Source organism: Rousettus aegyptiacus, unplaced genomic scaffold (genome assembly GCF_014176215.1).
Source record: "Rousettus aegyptiacus isolate mRouAeg1 unplaced genomic scaffold, mRouAeg1.p scaffold_m13_p_15, whole genome shotgun sequence".
NCBI lineage: Eukaryota > Metazoa > Chordata > Mammalia > Chiroptera > Pteropodidae > Rousettus > Rousettus aegyptiacus.
The window spans coordinates 2,583,945-2,603,007 of record NW_023416290.1 but is presented as its reverse complement, the minus strand read 5'-3'; the positions used below and the strand labels follow the sequence as shown (position 1 = coordinate 2,603,007).

The window sequence follows — 19,063 nt, the reverse complement described above, 5'->3', positions numbered from 1 at the left end:
TAAGACAATGACTGGAACTTAGCCACAAAAAATATTTGTAGACTGAATAGATTTTAGGGAAGGAGAACTTTCTTTGGCACAGCCTTTCATTTCTAGAAGGCGCCAGCTGTTGGAATGGTCTTCCTTACACTGAGTCGAACCCCCTTTTTTTTTATGGAAGTCTCTATTTATTAGAGGTAATTATGAGTTCCTGATATGAACAAAATAAACCTAGTCGTCTTCCAAATATTTTGAGACAGCTAACACTTTCCTTTTATGGATGTTATTTTTTTCCCAGGAAGAAGGTAAGTAATTCCTGAACCTTCTTTGTATAACACGGTTTCCTATCCCTTAATCGTTCTTATTGTTCTCCGTGTGGGCCTCCAACGCTCACATTTCTTAGAACGTGGTGTCCCGAACTAAACGTATCTCTAGGTGGAAGGTGAGCTGAGCACCACACCACAATGTCTGAAACAAAGCTGCTCACGAAGACATTATTTCAGTTCGGTCTGAAATCAATTAATATCTCTGTTTTCTCAAAGTTCGGGGACATCCAAGCTGACATCTGGGTTAAACATGTTAATTTTTTTTTTTTCAAAAATAAGATTATATTTTCCATTTTGCTCTTTCTAGCAAGTCTTTTGTTAGCTCATAGAACAAAAATAAGACATTTATTATAAGAAATTATAATAAACCTGGTTTTAAAAATCCACATAGGCCTAGTCAGATAAACACACGTTGGTCCCCGCACTCAGTCCTGAGGCCTGGGAGGGTGGCCGCGGTCCCCACGGCCCAGAGTCGCCTTGGGCAGGAGGCCAGGGGAGGCCCCGGGTCAGCACGCGGCCCTTGGCGGGGACAGTCCGAGAAGCCAGTTAGGGAAGAAGCCACTGCAACACAGCGGAACGCGATTGCCCAAGGCCCCCTGCCGGCTGCCAGGGCTCGGGGGTTGCGTGGACCTCGCTGTCAACACACGGAGAGCTGGTTCCTGTGTGTGGCCCCCGCCGCTGTCCCCTGCACTCTCGGGGCGCGGGAGGGGGTGGGGGGAGGAAGTGCGCTCCCTGGAACAGAAGAGGAAAGAAGGCAGCGGAAGGCAGCGGAGTCGAAGTCTCGTTGGGGCGCGGCCCTCCCCCTCCTCCTCCTCCTCCCCCTCCTCCTCCTCCTCCTCGGCAAGCCGACGGGCGGAGGGGGTCGCGGGGTATCTGCCCTGCACGTCCCCAGGAGGGGACAGGAGACCAGGACGCGAGCCCAGCCAGCTCACGCTCTGGGACGGGGGCTCTGAGCGCTCGCTCTGGCTCCCGGCTCAGACTGTGCGGCCAGCGGGGGCCCCTCGTTGCGTCCAGGGTGCCCGGGCCGTGTGCCGCTTCCCTGGCCCCCCGTGTCCGCGCCATTCCGAGTTCCCCATCGCGAGCCCCTCGTCGGCAGAGCCACTCCGCCACAGAGCGTCGGCGCTGGGCCTGCGGCCCTTGTCAGCACGGGCCCAAGCAGGCGAGACTGGCTGTGTGCTCCTACATCCCAGGCTTTGGGGGGGGGGGGCGCACGGGGGGAGGGCAGGGGCCCACACCCTCGCGTTCACCGCCTGGCAAGGGCTCGTTTCCACGGCGCGATCCCGTTACATTTTATAGTCGTCATTTCCTAGGTTATTCTAGGCTCTGGGACATGATTCGCCACTCGCCAGAGTCCTAAGAGTATGATAGCCATGGTTCAAATCTGCTACCCTTTCTCTGTGTGCTTGGAAGCCATTAGCAGGGCTTTGGCCCGAGCCGCCAGTGGCAGAATGGTAAATATTGAAAGAGCAATCTTGCCACCTGAAGTGCTTCTGCCCTGGACAAATGTTTGCTCGGCCGCGGCAGTGCTGGGTGATGACTCCACCTGGAGCTGGGTCACCGTCCAGGGCCAGGGGGAGGGGAGAGGGATTTCCGGTCGGATGAGAAGGGGCAGGAGCAGCCCCCTCGGCCTGCCCAGAACCACCTGTGTCTGCACCTGCCACACTGGGGGTGGAACAAGCCACAAGGAGAAAACTGAAAAGAGGTCCCTTCACGTGGACAGCGATGACCAGGAGAGCGACCCCAGGGAGTTGCAAACATCACCCAGGAACCGAGAGGCCTGGCTGTCACAGGGCGGTCCCCTCCCCCCCGGCTCTGTAAGGCATGCTGGCCGGTGGCCCCGGTACCCCTGTTCTTTCACTGCCCCCAGACTCTCTCCTCCCGTCAGATTGTGTTCCTAGCCGGTACCCCCGCCTTATTTGGAGAGGTCAAGGGACCGGTTTCTGAAGGGGTTAAACTGCTCCGAGTCACAATTTCTCTTTTATTTTATACCCCACGACTTCCTGACTTCCCGGATCAAGCCGTCCGCAGGTGGACGGACCCTCAGTCTCCGAAGAGCCGGGTGGGCGGAGCCTCGGTCTGCGATCGCTGCCTCTCTGCGCTGGCCACCTGGGTCTCCCGCTCCTGCTGGAGCTCAGTGTGTCCTCGCCCCCAGCCCTGACCCTCAGCCCCCTGACCACAACGCTCGCACACGCACACACTCACACAACTTTCTTGAGGTCGTCCAAGGGTGCTTACTCTGCACAAAGTGCCAAGAATACATATACATATATATATAGGTGTGCGTGTGTGTATATATATATATTTTTTTTTTCAAATTCCGCAGATCTGGGGATCATGCATCCGCCTCAGGAAAGGTCAAGGTCACTCCCACCTCCGAATCTCTTGATCCCACCTTTGGTCACGTGTAAGGTCCCATGCTATTCTTCGACACCTGAAAACCTAAGCGAGTGACAGGAATTCAGCGTGGAGACCCTCGTTGCTTCTCGAAGCTCCGGCAGCTCCGCAGGTGAAGCCCCTTTGGGCAGCCCGAGCGCCCCAGCTCGGAGGTGGTTGGAGCAGCGGCCGCCAGGTGAGGTCGGGAATGTGAAGAGCGTGATCAGGGGTCACGTGATGTGCTCCTCTCCCCTGCTGAGCATCTCCCGCATCTAACAACGCCGGGCAGGGGGCCGGGCAGGGGGCCGGGCACCCGCCGCCTCTCGGGGTGCGGGCGCCACCAGCTCCCAGGGGGGCGAGCGGGCGCGGGCCAGTGCCTTTGTTATTGGTCGTTTCTTTGAAGGGGCATCGAAATCTGTCGGCGGCAAAGTGTCCCCAGGGTGGCGACAGACACAAACGTTTCCCTTTCTGTGTTTCCGACTCCTGAACCCCCTTTTAAAGCCAAGGCTGGAAGAGGATGGAAACCGGGCTGCAGCGTGAGCAGGGTATCTGCGGCTCTGCCGGAGGCGATGCGCGGTGACCCGCAGCACGGAGCGACCCGCCTTGTGCGAAAACGGCCCTGGCTTTGGGACCTCGTGGAACTCCCAGGTGGAGGCGTCCGCGGACGGCGGCGCCAAGCCCGGGACGCTTCTCCGGGTGTCGCCTGCCCCCTGGCGGCCGTCTGCGGAAACGCCGCGAGCCGGTGCGGCACTTCCGAGCCCGGCTCCCCTGGCGGCGAAGCGGGGGCTCTGCACCGCCTTTGAGCCTCCGAGGGCCGAGGGCGGGGCGGCGCGGGACGGCGAGGGCGCTGCGCCCAAGAAGCGGGGTGCTTCTGGGAAGTAGCCGCTCGGGGCGGGAAACGGGCCTCGGTTCTCGCGACCACTGATTCATCCAGGAAACCTGAAGCCCAGAGGGCCAGGCCACACCGCAGACCGGGGAGACCCGAGTCCCCCGGCCACACGTTTAAAAAGGCCCAGGAGACTCGCACGTGCAGCCGCGGCGGGGACGGCTCCGCGCCGGGTTACGGTTACGGCCGTGCACCTGGCGGTTTGGCTTCGTGAGCCTCCTGCTGGTGCCCCCTCGGGCGGGGAAACCGGGCCATTAAATCACATCTTCGGGCCTCGTAAGATGAGGACGGGGACCTCTCCTGGGGTCACCGTCGGGATTAATATGATCGTGGATGTCCAGTGCTTAGCTTAACGTCTGGTGTGCTCAGCGAATGCCAAATATGACATTTCTTATCAAGGGAAATGTTTTGTGAGTTACTAAAAGGAATACGCAGAAGGGCAGTTTAGACTACAAACTCTAATAATGGAAATTTCAATTATACTTTTTATTGAAAATTTTATAATAATCTTCTGAATTAAAATAAATTGCAAAACAACCTTAGAATAATACAGTGAGATGTTTTTACTACACATGACCAAACAGCAAGCGCAAACACAATTATAACACTCCAATCATATACATTTACTGGATTAGGGGTACACAAGATCATTCCCTTCTTTGAAAACGTTATAGAAGCACTTTTTCTTCCCTCAAACACAAGGCTCACATACACCTGTAACAAACCTTAATAGTTTATTCACATGCCAAGGACATGATTAAACAATAAATTAATCTTTAATTTTCTTTTTGCGTTTGGTAAGCCAAAGACTATTAAGGAGTAAAGGCTGATGAGAAACCGCTGGCCATAAGGAGTCTGCGAAAGAAGAAATGGCTCCATGCTACCGGTGTAATTTATCTGCCGAGTTCAAGGTTCCCGGGCTCCATCAGATCAGTCTGAACGTGGGTCTTTGGAGGCATCCAAACAAATACGGTAACGCAGCGTCTTGGAAAAGACGCTCACTGCGGATACACCCACAAAACGAATGCCATCTGGCGGCATGGTCATTGAAATGCTATGGGGAGGAAATGTGAAAAGCAATGGTAATGTGAAATATTAAAAAGACTAGGCAATTTTTACTTCAAAACCTGAAGAAAAAAAACGGAATGGTGAGCTCATTCTGTATCTGTTATAACGAGGAATCGCTACCTTCAAAATGCCCATTCTTTCCAGGCTTAGTTCTGGACGGCTGACTCTTCGGCAGGTACGGAGCTGGGTGCTACGCACATACAGGTGCAGAACACGAGGCTCTTGGCAGAGAAAGACCCCTGGTGGGAGTGCTCACCGTATTTCTCACACGTTCCATTAAATATGGCTTTTGAATCTAAAGAGACGTCTTGTTCTCCAAAAGCGAACTTTCTAATTAAGAATGCTTAGGTACAGACAGAATCTCAGAGGCTCGTACAGACTTAGAAACTCTAAATCGCTAGTCGATTACTGCAGTGGATGTGTGATTCCCATCTCATCGACAGCCTGTGTATTTTTCCCAAAGCACATTCTTATGCGCAAAATTTTTAAAAACAATGGAACAAACATTTCATCTATTCTTGCATACTACTCTTAGTAAAACAGGGAACACGTAGCAATGTCTAATCCGGACATCGAAGACGATTTTAACCAATCACGCCACACGACTGAAACGTGCATCCCACGTCCTACGACCCCGTCGGGGCGTCGGCGAGTCCGGAGGCAGCGGGGATGCCCCTGCGAGCCGGCCTGTCGTGATTAATTGTCGTCGTCTCTCTGGAAAGGTATTATCTGAATTTCTTTGGCTATCCTTTCTGCCACGGTTTTACTGCCTGCGGCAATTATTCTTCGGGACATCAAATCAAACGGTCCGCCTAAAACCAGATCAAATAAGGAAAAGGGTTACACCTCGTACAAAAAGAATTCCTATGGAACCAGTGTGGTGTACGTGCCCTGGTCGATCACGCACTGTAAGGCTTTCAGTTGCCTTTTTAAAAGGCTGCTCGTAAGCATACTGTTTAAGCTGTGGCAACACATTAAAGAGCTTCCATGCCTTCCTTAGGAAATCCCAGTTCTGAGGGAAGGGCGGGTCTCAGTGGAACCAGAAACGTCACCTGTCTAGTTCTTCCTCTGTGCACCTTTGTCACGCACGACCTCGTTGACGTCTGGGAGTCCCCGGACGCGAGCCCGACCCCCGCACGCTCACGCCGCTCACCCCCCGCCTCCGGGCTGCTCCGCTGCCCTTCTCCCGGGTCACCGGTGAATTCCGAAACCCTGGCTCACCCTTCGCTTTAAAAAATTCACCACCAGTTCAAAGCGTTTAACCTCTCCAGGCCCAAGGCGCAAAGTGACGGAGGAGGAAGGCGGCACCAGCCACCGCACGGTCACCGTTCAAAGAGCTCTCGGTGCCATCTTCAGGTTCAGGAACCCTCTAGACTTTTCTGGAGCCTCTCAAGAGCCCCCTGATACTGACATCCGAGGAGGCTCGGCCACACCCCCCCCCCGGGCGTCTCACCCTTCTGGGCCTCTACCTCGACGTTTATTTTGATTTTGCAGAAAATAACGTGGCTTGTTTTACCTTTAAGAGTTGAAGCATAACATATTATGCATTAAAAGAAAGAGGCTCCGCGTGGAGGGGAGCCCGGCAGATACCTGTCACGTCCAGGAGCACGCCGCCAGCTTCGGTGACGATGACGCCCGCCCCCGCCATGTCCCAGCAGTGGATGCCCATGTCGTAGTAGGCCTCGGCCGCCCCGCTGGCCACCAGGCACATGTTGACCGCGGCGGTCCCCACGCCTCGGATCCTAAGAGACAGCGTTTGAAGTGAGACTGGAGGAGGAGTCCCGACCAGGCCCTCCTCCTGGGCTGCGGCTCCCTGTGAGCGTCGCTAAGACAGTCTGAGCCCATCTGGAGGACGCGTGTAAAAAAAGGTCGTATCTAATTTTAAATTAAAAATACAGAAAATCAGATCACCATGGTACACTATAAAATGACAAAATTAATCCTCACAGAGCAATTTAATAAGCTAAACCTGAAGGCAAAGATATTTTCTGGAAAAAAAATGAAGAAAACACTGTAACTCTGCTAGCATGGGACGCATACATATTCATATTTGTCTAAACCCAGGGAAAGGGACGGCGTTGAGATCACAAAGGTTGAGTTTGCTCCCTGCTCAGCGGCTTAAAAACTGTCATCGTGCAAAGGTTTCTCCAGGTTGTAGCCTTCTTGTCCTCCAAACGGGCCACCGGGCACCTCCGCCCCGCCGTGAGGGCTGTAAGCCGCGGACACGGCGCCCACGGGGGCCAGCGACGCGGGGCCGACGGGGCCCGCGGGGGCCAGCGACACGGGGGCCAGCCAGGCCGGCACCGCGTCCGCAGGGAAAGCGCCCCAAACCGCGGCACCGAAAACGTGGCCCAAGTCCAGCCAGCGCGCCCCGCTCAGAGCAGCGGGCTGCACGGGGGGAGGGGACACAGCCGCCGGCCTGCACCCCGCGCCCCGACCCCCTGACCGGAGCCTGGAGCCCCGCCTGCTGCCCGCGCCCGGCGGGAATGACGTGTCTGAGGTCGCAAAGAAACCAGCGGGTCTGTCCTCCTCCTTGGTGACGCTTCCCTGGTTATACTTTGACAAAAGTCCTGAAGTGAAGGCCACCGCTTACCGTCTTCAGGCAATGGAGAAACGGGGGGGGGGGGGGGGGGGCTGAAGCTGAGAACCACTCGCAGCCCCTCCCTGGCTAGCGCGCCTTTGTCCGGCGTCGGACGGCGCCCCGACTGGGGCTTCTGCCACCCCCCGCAGGTCCCTCCAGGACGTCACCCTGGAAGGTCCCACAGCTCCCTGACAGCAACCCTTCCCTTTACTATAGGGGTCAGAGGTTTGCAGCCTGGAATTACAGGCCGGGCAGCGGTCACCTGGACCTCAGTCCTGTTCCCTGAGAAGTCAGCGTCGGAAGTGGGGAGGGGTCTGGAAGCCGGGCCCCTGCACAGCGCCCTCTCGCTGAGTGCTCCCCGGCAGCCCCTCTGCCGCCCTGAGCCCCAGCCCACTCGCCCGCAGACACGGCCGGATGGTTACATGTCCTCTGCTGGGTCTAACGGCCTTACAACTCAGTGACGACATTTGCAAAGGAAAAAGGTAGAAACAACTGGTAGTGAATCAAAACCACAAAAATCTGTGGTTATTCAACAGCTTTATCAATATTATTCTTATCACGCAAACAGCTACAAGGGTCAGAGAAATGCTATTTAACTTACCCCATCAACTATGCCAAAGTAATAACCTCGAACCTCTAGGTTTTCTTAAAACTTTAAGGATAAGTGTATACGACTGTTTAATATTTGCTTTTAATGTTTTGCTTATAACTCTCATTACAGAACAACTCTGGGTCTGGTGAATAAGCATTCTAATTTAAAAGCCCACTGTTACCTTCAGTAAGGAGGAAAAGTAAAACCCAGAGCAGCCATGCCGTCAGCAATTCTAGGAATCTGGAAACGCAAATTCTCAAACTGCCTCCGAGTAGGGGGAGAAACAAGCCAGAGAGGAGTCTGGCCGAGCTCGCGGTTCAGGGCGCTGCAGGGAGGCGGCAGAGGCTCGCTCGCTCGCTCTCACCGGGGCAGACGGAGCAGAAGACCCCGGAGAACAGACAAACCCGCCCTAAGACAGGGAAAGTGAGGAGGAAACACAGATCCCAGCCTGGCATGCCACAGCCCGGTCCTGAGGGGGCAGCGCCGGAGAATCAGATGAGACAGAGGCGGTTCTCGGCTTGCGCGTGGAATCTGAAAACGCCAGCTCCGAGCTCGGTCCTACAGCGAAGTCAGGTGGCTGCCGGAGGCGGGGCCGCGGTCGGGGAAATGGGTGAGGACAGTCGACAGGCACGACCCTCCGGTCACAGAATAAACGAGGCCTGGGGCAGCATGGGGGCTGTGGTTAATGCCGTGCTGCGTGTTAGGAGTGGCTAAGAGAGTGGATAGTACAAGGTCTTATCACAAGAGAAGACATTCAGGAGCCGCGGAGGGACAGAGGCTGACTGGTCTTACTGTGGTGATCGCGCTGCGATCTATACCAGTATCGGGCACGAGCTCCGTGCCTGAAACTAACACGACGCCATCTGTCAATCCATCTCAATCTAAAAAAATGAGGTGATGCCTCTTGGAGACAAGGAGGTGAAGAAAAAGTAGAAGCTAAGAGAGAAAAATTAAGGACCCCGTAGGAACGAAAGAGAGACAAGACACGCCCAGCGCCCTCCACCCTCAACAGACACTCACAGAAGGAAATGCGCGGAACGCAGAGCTGATGGTTTTGGGGCCCGAAACCAGGACCACAGATCGCAGGACGCGGAGAAACATGGAGAGACCACGCCCGCCCGACACTGCCGCAAAGCGCCAGCCACTGCCAACTCGGGGTGTGGGGTTTTTTGATTGATAAAGGCTCCCCCAAAAATCAACAATACAATAAAGAAAACAAACTGCAAACAGCTCGATCTGAATTAAATACCCTCAAACAAATGCTTGTGAATATGGGAGAAAATGATAGATCAGAAATATAAAAACATAGAAATAGAACACGATACCCCCCAAAACAAACAAACAAACAAAAAACAGAAAGAGACAGAACAAGAGAACTGAACGCAGAAAAGAAGTGGGGTAAAAAGACCAAATGACATCCGGAATAAAGACCACATGACAAGGTGCTCTGAAAAGAACAGGTGCGGATGAAAAATCAGCGAAGGGCAGCGAGGAGCTTCCTGGTGCCTCCGAGGAGGACGTGAAAACGGCGAGCCTCGGCTAATTTTTAAAACTGTACCTCAAGAAACTTGGGGGAAAAAGACATTAATCTACAGGTTGTAGGAGAAAGCTCCCAGGATGAGCAATTCCAAAATATATCTTTGTAAACAACAAGCCGTGAAAGAGTAAAAGAAAAAAATTTTTTCAGAGGCTCCAAGTAAGCCAGGAATAAGTTAAGAGCCAAGGAAATTAGGCTGGCACCAGATTTCTCGAAAACAACATAGAAAGAAAGACAACAGTGAACCTGCATTGTCAAGAAACGTAGTTTGGACTTCCTTTCACTAGGAATGTTATATTACTTTTCTGTATGATTTTACTTCTGCAAAATTTCTTAAGTTTGAAACTATTTTCAAGTAAAAGTTTTTAAATTACATTTCAAAATTAGAATTACGGTACCGATCCTATGTCTATTAATAAAAAATTTCAGTTCTAAATGAAAATTCATTCTTTAAAATGTTAAATTACTGGGACTTTCAGGGAGAATGAAAGGAGCTTACCCATGAACAGGAATGCAAAGAAGCTTCTCCATGTTAGAAAAAATGATTCTGACAATCTCCGGTGTCCTTAAAGAGCCCAACTCTGTCACCAAGAGGGACTTGGTAATATCTAAAAGAAAATGTTGTACATCGTCATGCAAGTTTAATAATAAGAATTCTGGTAAAAAATTGGACACTTGTAATTCAGAATAAATTAAGACATTTTTACCCGTCTTTCCAGTTATATCAAACTTGTTTACTTCTAAGGCTTTAAATGTTAAAATACTGATCCCTAAGTGGCCGTTTTACAATCATCGGAGTGTAGCTTTTTAGACCGACCATCTCCTCAAAGTGGAGAGTATAAGCACCCTGCCTGCCCGCATGAGGGAGACAAGCAAATACCTTAACTATGTCAAAGTGGAATTTAGAAATTAAATTCAATAAATACATACACAGATTTAAAATAAAACGGAAGCTAGAGGCGGTAGCTCTGCCGTCTGGCCGCCAGTACTGATGTGACAGGTTGCCCCGTGCTGCCCGTCCCCTCTGGAGCTGGGACTGGCTCGTGACAAGCCGGCACACCGGGCTCACAGGCCACCGGCGGCCCCCGCAGCTGCGCTCATGCCAGCTGCCAGGCATGCTCCCCGCCTCGTCCTCAACGTGCCTGCGACAGCCCAACGTCTTCTACTAAACACGCGGTTTAAGTAAATACCACGTAAGAAGAAAAAACAATTACAAAAAGGGAAAGAGCCGTTTCTGGGAAAGTGCCACATTCCTTTCGTTCTGAGATGCACGTTTTTTTCACTCGCTCACACCCTGACAACCAGGATGCACATTCCGATCTCCGGGCTCTTAGATTCTATAAAAAAGGAAACGAAAAAAATCTGTTCTCAAACTAGGCGTTTGAGGAGAAAAATCCTGACAGTGCTGGGGGATTCTGAATTCAAATTGTTTTGCAAGTATCTTTAAGTTCCTGCTTCATTTGAAAGAATCTGCAGCACAAACTATGTAAAACGTCGGACACGGTTTGCGGAGGCAGGGTGACTCGAAGCCGCGATCGGCTTCCCGTCACACAGAAAGACTTGCCATGCCGACGGTCGCAATCGTAAAAAACGTACAGGCACCATTTTTAATAACTCTCAACTTTAACAGAACTTTTTCCAATTTTCTGTGCAATAACTGATCCCAGTGGCATCAGACCGAGGGATTCCTCAAAGAATCCAGGATGCGGCTGCTGACATCAGGCACCGCGAAGTCCCTGGGGCCGGGAGCCAGCCTCTCCCCCTCCCGCCCTGCACCTGGCGAGCGCTGACCAGGGAACGTGGTGGTTCAGCGACACCTGCTTTTTCCGAGCCCACCACCTCATCCGAAACCCAGTCAAAATAAAAAAGAACAACTCATGAATCGGTTAACATCTCAAAACAACAAAATATGAATACGCCACATCAGTGGCAGCAGAAATGCGAGGCTCAACCCACCTTCCTGCCGCGAAACCTGCAGCTTCTGCCCGTTGCAGAAGGCCCCTCTCCCCTTCCTGCCCGTGTACATCTTGTCCTCTACGCAGCTGTACACGACTCCGAACTCCATCTGCGGACGGAAAACCAGTCTGCTTTACCAAGCCTGGGTGTGCGTCTTTGTGACGGCGATACTTTTTCTAAGAAAACCCGGTATGCTGACGAGCAGTGCCGTCCAATGGCAAAACTGCGAGATACTGAAAATGCTCATGTGGAGACGGACCAGAGGGGGAAGGGGGTCCTCGGAGCTGAATCGCTGACTCTCACCCGTCCACTTCTCGACGCAAGAGCGCCGACCTTGACCTCTCTGCCTCTCGCCGCAGACGAGGGCAGAGCTTTCCTCGCTGCTGAGGTGACTCCTCCCTCCTGAGTTACGACCCCTACCCTCTCCCACTTCTCTGAGGAGCTGCTCCGTCCGCTGACCCCCTGTTCTCTTGAATCTCGATCCTGGTACCTTCTCACCAGATTTCTCCCTGCCTCACAAAACCTCCAAAACGCCATCTTCTCCTTTTCCTTCAGCGCCAAAGTGCAGTCTACGATTGTCCTCTTAGTCCACTGCAATTCGACTTCTGCCACAAGCACGCACGCTTCTGAAACTCCCTGCCAGGAGACCACAGTCAACTGGCTCCCACTGGCCAAATGGCCACACAACTAGCTCCCACTGGCCGAATGGCCACAGTCAACTAGCTCCCACTGGCCGAATGGCCACAGTCAACTGGCTCCCACTGGCCAAATGGCCACACAACTAGCTCCCACTGGCCGAATGGCCACAGTCAACTAGCTCCCACTGGCCGAATGGCCACAGTCAACTGGCTCCCACTGGCCAAATGGCCACACAACTAGCTCCCACTGGCCGAATGGCCACAGTCAACTGGCTCCCACTGGCCAAATGGCCACACAACTAGCTCCCACTGGCCGAATGGCCACAGTCAACTAGCTCCCACTGGCCGAATGGCTTCTCCGAAGAGCTGGTGACCGCTGACGGCCCCCAGTGCCCCGGGTTTCTGGCAGGCCCCTCAGCCCTCCGACCCCCTCACTGATCTGCCTTGGCGTCATTTTGGGGGGACTTCCTTCTCTGCTGAACCCTCGCAAGCTGTGTCCCTCAGCGTTTTTCCTTTCTTTCCTCTTCCATTTCCCTTCCAGCCCTTCCTAGTCTCAGAGGTTGGTTCTTTCCAGCCCACGAATCGACGACTGCCAGCTTCGCCATCGCGGCAGGAGCCTCGTCTGGCAGAGACGTGCCCCACGGCGGTCAAACGCGGTGCCCGGTCAGGCCTCGCGCCCCCCCAGCCCCCTCCGGACTCGCCTTGACTTTGGCCCTCCCTCCGCTGCTCGTTCAGAAGCACCTGCCCGCCCGCTGGGAACCCCGCACTGCCGGGGTCGCCTGCCCCCCCGCGCGCGGACACCTCTGGTTCTCTACTGCCCCAAACGCACGTCTCCACGCGCTGGTGCGGACGGGCCCCGGCTGCCCGGAAGGTCACACCCACTCGCGCCACCGACCCTGCTCCCCGCCGCGCTAAAGCCGCCACTCACGCCCGCCACTCGCCCCCGACCACCCCTCCGTGCCCCGCACCCCTGACGCTCTCCGAGCGGTTCCGATTGGGGTGCTCTCCTTTCCTTCCTGACCTGGCGAACCCTCGATTTTCTAAGACTCGGCCCACACGACCGACGCCAGGCCCCTCCCCTGAGGCGGGCTTCCCACGCCTGCTTCGCGGGGCCCTGGCCACGTTTCTGCCGCGTGTCATCTTCGTCCGTTCACGCCTCTCACTTCGGCACTGAACGGGCCGTCGGTTCTGTGGCCGGCGGTGCTCACTGAGCTCCGTTCGGCCGTCCTCACCCATCGGCTCGGCCCCGTGGCGGAGACTGCACTGGCGTTACTTTGTGGTTTCGTTTGCGGAGAGTTCTCAGCCCGTCTTTGGGCCTCCCGCACCCCGTTTCCCAGCCAGGCCCTGGGTCCTGCCCGGTCTCTCACCAGCACTGAACACAACGGTCCTGGTTCAAATCCTACGATGACCCTAAGCATTTGAGGTCACGTGTCAACGCCTACTGCATCTGACTCTATTCCACATATAATGGGATTAAATACTGAATTGTAGTTCAGTTATTCGTGTATGTTTTTTCCTTATAACTCTTGCTTCTCAAAAAGCATTAAATTTTCTTCACTGGAAAAAGTATCATGATAATTTTAATGCTCCTGTAATTTATTTCAAAATAATACAGCTGTGTACATTGAATATACAGACAAACCTAAATTTATTATGGGGAAACACTTTTTCTAGGAACAGGAGAGCAGGGCATTTTGCCAACCATAAACTTATATAACATACCTCTTTGTTGACAACAAATCCAATCGACACAGCAACAAAAGGAAATCTTTGGGGAGAAAAAAAAACACAAAAATAAAAATTTACCAAGATAAACCTTATTTTCAACCAACACGTGCTTTTTATAATATAATTGCTTACAAAATTTTACACACAAAGTCTCGCGTCCCCGCCCCCCGGAACACTGTGTACAGCGGGCAGCCCTGGGTGTAGACGGCGGGGCGGGGAGTCGTGTACTCAGACGCACACAGGGAGCTTGGCAGGCACGGCACCTCTGACGGGCTGCCCAAGAGGCTGGTCACAGTGGTCGGCTCCCGAGACGGGGCCTGGGGACACTGGGGACAGAAGGGGGACGGCCACTCGGCTCCGAATGCCATTTTACATCCTCTGAATGTCGAACGCCACAAAGAAGGAATTTTTTTTTTTTTCAAAAATAAAAACAAATTAAAAAAAAAGTTTAATCGATCATGGTCAAGATACGTACAGCGGCGACTCCCGACCTGCCACCTACGTGCACTCCCGAACGAGCCCGCTCGCTCCGGCCCTCCCAGGTGACCCCATCGGGCCCTCTGTGAGAGCTGAGACACCGAGGCACACACTCGCCCTGTGCCGGGCGCCGTGCCAAGTCCTCTTATGAATGCTACTACTCATCGGTCCTACCGAGTCTGAGGCAGGTGCCACTGGCAGGCTCACTTCGTAGATAAGATAAAAATAGCTGAGGCTTGGAAAGACTAAGTAACTGGCCCGAGGTCACAGAGCCTGTAAAAAAGTACCCGAATTCAGGCCCGGGTCTGTGGATCCTACAACCCACGGTCTTTTTAACAGTTTTTCCTCCTGGATTAAACCCGCTCTACATGGATAACACCCCAGCGCCGGCCCCTGAGCGTCCTAACCGCCCTCGACGCAGCATGCTGCTTGCTCACGCGCGTATACAGCTCCCAAAGCGAGAAGGATGGCGACCAGGCCCTCCGCGGCCCAAGTCGCCTCCTCCACGTCTGATGAAAATGCTGCGTAACACATTTCACTCTCCGACCAAAGGACACAAGCCTCTAAAGTGCACGTGTTCCTGACGGAGTGCTCTAACGGCCCACTCCGTCGACATACGAGCAGTAAATATGACGTCACGGTTTTCAGGACGCACCTGTGCACGAAGTTGGTCGTCCCGTCGATAGGGTCGATGATCCACGTGGGGTTGTCGGTTAAGACGCTTCTTTCCCCGGCCGCCACGGACTCCTCCCCGATGAAGCTAAAGGCGAGAGTGACAAACACCAGCTCGTGACACTGCTTTCGACAGTTTTCAAACCTTAACACCTCCTTAGCTAGAGTCTACTGTAAAACATGACTAAAGTCTACACACCACTCTTTCCCTCAGGGCAAAGTCAAGTGAAAAATAAAAGAATTCAAAACTCTCGAATGCAATGCCAAGATCAGCAGAGGCAGGTCTAGGGTTGCTAAGTCTTAGGGCAGTTCGCTATGCAGCAACAGATAGCTAAAACAGAGCGCATTAAATAAGGCAACGAGAAGGCAGCTCGCCCACCTGCGTCTGAGGCCTCCCTAAGGCACGCTGCGGGCACCCTCGGGCGAACCCCCAAACGGCGTGGGAGCTCAGCGTTCTCGTCTTTCCCTCCCAGCGTTTGCTTTTATATTTTCCCTTTATTCAATACCGAACTGGCCTAATGATACTTATTATGATTTTCATCTCGTAGTCGTACGCCCTTTCACTGAGGAGTATAGTCACTTGCAGCTTTCAACGCTTTTTCCGCTCAGTGGCCAGGAGACCACGGGCGGCCAATGGCACGACCCGGAAGCAGAGGCTGACAGCGCTAAAGCTTTCGCACGATGACGTTCTGCTCCCAGCGCCCGGGAGACAGCCCTGACTTCAGACCCCCTAACGCTCCCGCCTGAAAGTCTGCGGTTCAGGGAGAGAAACGGGACTTCCAGATCGTGCCCACGCAGACACCTGTCACGCCGGCTCCGTGGCACCCCCGCACGCCTCTGACTACGAGGAGCCCAAAGACGCCCTGGCTGCTCCCTGGGGCCAGCAAGCGGGGGCTCCTGCCCAGGACGCGGAATCAGGAGCGGAGGCAGCATCGGCCTCAGGGGCCCGGCGACCGCGGCCAGGTCCCCCCGCCCAGCCCGACTCCGTGTCGGGGCTTCCAAGCTGCCCCGCACCCTGCGCACAAACAAACCCCTTTGCAGCTCAGTCGCCTCGAGTCCACTACTGTGTCCAGAACCAAAGTGACTCCAACCGAGGTTCATGTTATCATTTGAAACTGAAATAAGCAATACCTGTGGGATGGGTACTTTTCCTTTATGAAAGAGATAAGCATTTTTTCAACTTTTTGGTCGGTTGCAGTTACCAGATCAGCCGGAGAACTTTTAATCATAACATTCATTTCATTTTTAAGAGCTTCGCGAACCACCTAAAGAGATTTTTGTGGTAAACAAACAGAAAAAGCATAAGGCATTTTAAATCAAACTGAAAAATGAAATACAAAAATGGTTTCCAACAGTCTGTCTTAAATGATATCCTTAAAAAATTCCTACCATGATGTTTATAAAATAAGCCTTCAGTGGTTATGACCTTTTTTCGGGGACAAAATCGTCTAATCTCATATCCTATTTCAGAGTCACAACCGTCATCACGAAAAGTTGATGACGTGACACTGGAGATCTCACTCCGTCTCACGTGTCCAGCGACACGGACGCAGCTGCGCACGCGTTTGATCTGGCCGGGCGCCCACGGCCACCACGGCGCGGCCCCGAGGTCCCCGCCCGTACCTCGCCAGCCTGTCTGGCTAGGGCCACCGCATAGTCCATGCACTCCTGCCAAGGGTCCGCCATCTTCCGGGTGGGTCCGACGCGGATCGGGCCGAGGCGTCCGCAGGCCTCTGAAAGTCTGAACCACAGAGTCGTCAGTCCACGTAGCGTCCCGGTCAGCAAAGTACTTTCATTCGACAGTCTCACCCGCCTGCTGATTCTAGAGTTCAGGTTCTTTTTTCAAGATTCACTGGCGGACCCGGTAAAAACATTGTTACCCCAATGATTCCACTTCTATTGCAGAAACATTTTCAGAGCAAAAAATATTCCGTGAGTGTCTCCCAAAGTCGCCCATATCACATCAGATTAAAACCACCACCACCCTGGTTTGGGGAATGGAGGACATGGGGCTATTTTCAAAGACAGGTGCGTCTGAAGGGGTTCAGAACAACTCTCCCCGGAGCGGGCCGGTGTGGCACATGGGTTACTTTGAGCTGAAGGCCCAGTAGCTCAGCGGACTCAGGGACAGCTCTGGCCCCTTCTCTGCCTGGTGTGTTCTGTTTGGGAGGGGGCGGCAGTTATACCCAGTGGCTGGGTATACCTTGTCTTCGCGAGCAATTCACTTAGCACAGGTTCGCTGCGTGAATTTCACAAGCCAATGGCATAAGAGATAGTATCTCTTCATAAGCCAAATAAAGAAACGACACACTCCAAACGGATGACAGATTGAAGTCGTTACTGATGCAGGCCAGGGGAGATGAGAGGTATAAAATCCAAATTCGACAGAAATGTACCTTATTATATCAGAAGGTAGAGGCACTTGGGAGTTCTGGAAAGAAAATTCCAGGACTAAAAAAATAATAATAATAAAGCAAAAAAGAAACTTCTCTTCCTGAGTTTCGGACAGGAAAAATAAAACAAAACCAACCTATTTTGATGTTCTGAACTGTCCAGCTTTCCACCAACTTCTGAAGGGAAGACTAAAATAACTCACCACTGGACCATGCTCTCAAATCTGTACCCAGGACAGTGAAGCTTTTTAAGCTGTCAGACTCAGAAAAATATGCCAGTATTTATAAAAACTAACATAACTAGGTCACCCTTATAACTGAGAACTGACAGAGCTTCATCTTGAAGACGACTGCAGCACCCCCATGAAGGTGATCAGAGTATAGGAAAGAGGTGGGGGGGGGGACACGGACGGACGGACAAGAGGCAGGCACACTGAGTTGCTTCTCCTGGAGACGTGCAATGAGGTGCATCTACCCGCGGCCCTGACCTGCTCTTTAGTCCCTTGACTAAACCAAGGTCTGAGGGCCCAGTGAGTAGACACTAACACCTGCAGGACACCTGATGTGTGAAGAGTAAGGGAAAGGCCTCGGTGTGACAGCTCAGGGTCGAGGGAAACGCGGAGGGGTGAGGCTGGGAGGCGGGGCCTCAGAGACAAGATTAGGATATGCGGCCACTGATTGGCGGTGCAGGGAAGAGTGCGGAGTGGGTGTGGGCGGACCCGGACCGTTGGGGGATTTAGGCTTACAACGCAGGCGTCCACTGGCGGCTGCGGCTGGAGGACACCTCCGTGGGCTGGGGTGGCGTTGGGGATACAGGTAGAAAGGCTGACAGAATCAAGAGATGTCTGCTTTGGGAGGTAAGGTGGGGGCACTGAGTAACGGATTGGACAGGGGGATGTGAGGGAGAAGAGTTCCCGGATACCCGGGCTTCCCACTTTGGCTACTAAATGGATAATGGAGACATCTACTGAAATAGGGAGCAACAGAAAAGAGTCCATTTGGGGATTTCGGTGGCAGTTGGGGAGATCAAGAGTTTAATTGTGAAACCCAACGAGCATGCCAATCAGGCAGCTGCCTCTATGAACCCCGAGCTCAGAGCAGAGGCACGGCCTGCGGCTATAAATGCCAGTCACCTCGGCAGGCAGCAGCTGAGTTCGAGTCTGACCCGCGTGCTGTGCGGGGCACAGGCAGCCAGCTGGGCGCTGCGGGGACGCCTTGGCCTGCAGGAGCCCGGCACATGCGCACAGCCCCGCGGCTCGCAGCGGCCTTCTCCTCACTTTCCGGCCGCGGGCGGGCAGGCCCCATCTTCCCAGCCACCTGAGTACGTCTCTGGGCGCCAGCGGCCATGTGTCGGTCACCTTCCTTCTCCCAAAGACCTGAAGCGCTGCCGACTGCTTCTGTCCCGGTCGCCGCCTTCCCGGCGTAGGGAGTCATGCCACCTTCCTGTCGCCTGTCCCCAGCAGGGCATCGGGACGCTGCCCCATCCCTCACGCCGCGACTAGGGGACCCTGGGCTTCTTGGGAATCGGTAGGATGACAAGGGGGCATTACTCTACGTGTAATGGGGCGCCGTGAGGTCGCGACGGCGAGTCCGCCACGCAACCTGGGGGGCCGTGCGTGGGGTCACCGGCCGCGATGGCGCAGGACACCACCCCGGGAGCGAAGGCGCCCTGCCCGGGCCAGCGCGGGGTCGCGGGGGCACCGGTCTCACCTCGGGATGGAGGTCGTCCGGCTCCCCGCGCTCCGGCCGGGATCCGCGGCTCGGCTCTTCCGGGGCGGGGGGGGAAGGAAACGCGCCGGAAGGAAGTCCCGCCCTCTCCCCGCCCACGGGGCGTGGCCTCCTGGAGTCTCGGTCCGC

General features: G+C 54.0%; 1 protein-coding gene across 2 annotated transcripts; it reads right to left on the bottom strand.

Moving 5' to 3' along the window:
• Window positions 1-4,031: 4,031 nt before the first annotated feature.
• IMPA1 (inositol monophosphatase 1) lies at window positions 4,032-19,015 on the bottom strand. 2 transcript variants are annotated; one of them, XM_016151462.2, is made up of 9 exons: window positions 18,917-19,015; window positions 16,437-16,554; window positions 15,945-16,078; window positions 14,797-14,901; window positions 13,659-13,704; window positions 11,299-11,407; window positions 9,842-9,950; window positions 6,223-6,374; window positions 4,032-5,444 (listed from the first exon to the last, which is right to left on the bottom strand). In XM_016151462.2, the coding sequence occupies exons 2-9, from the start codon at window positions 16,497-16,499 to the stop codon at window positions 5,329-5,331; spliced, it is 834 nt and encodes a 277-aa protein (XP_016006948.1). In that variant the 5' UTR covers window positions 16,500-16,554; window positions 18,917-19,015; the 3' UTR covers window positions 4,032-5,328. The 2 variants fall into 2 exon arrangements, with proteins under 2 accessions (XP_016006948.1, XP_036089163.1); XM_036233270.1 differs by having other exon boundaries at window positions 16,437-16,665; window positions 18,917-18,957.
• Between the last annotated feature and the right edge of the window lie 48 nt (window positions 19,016-19,063).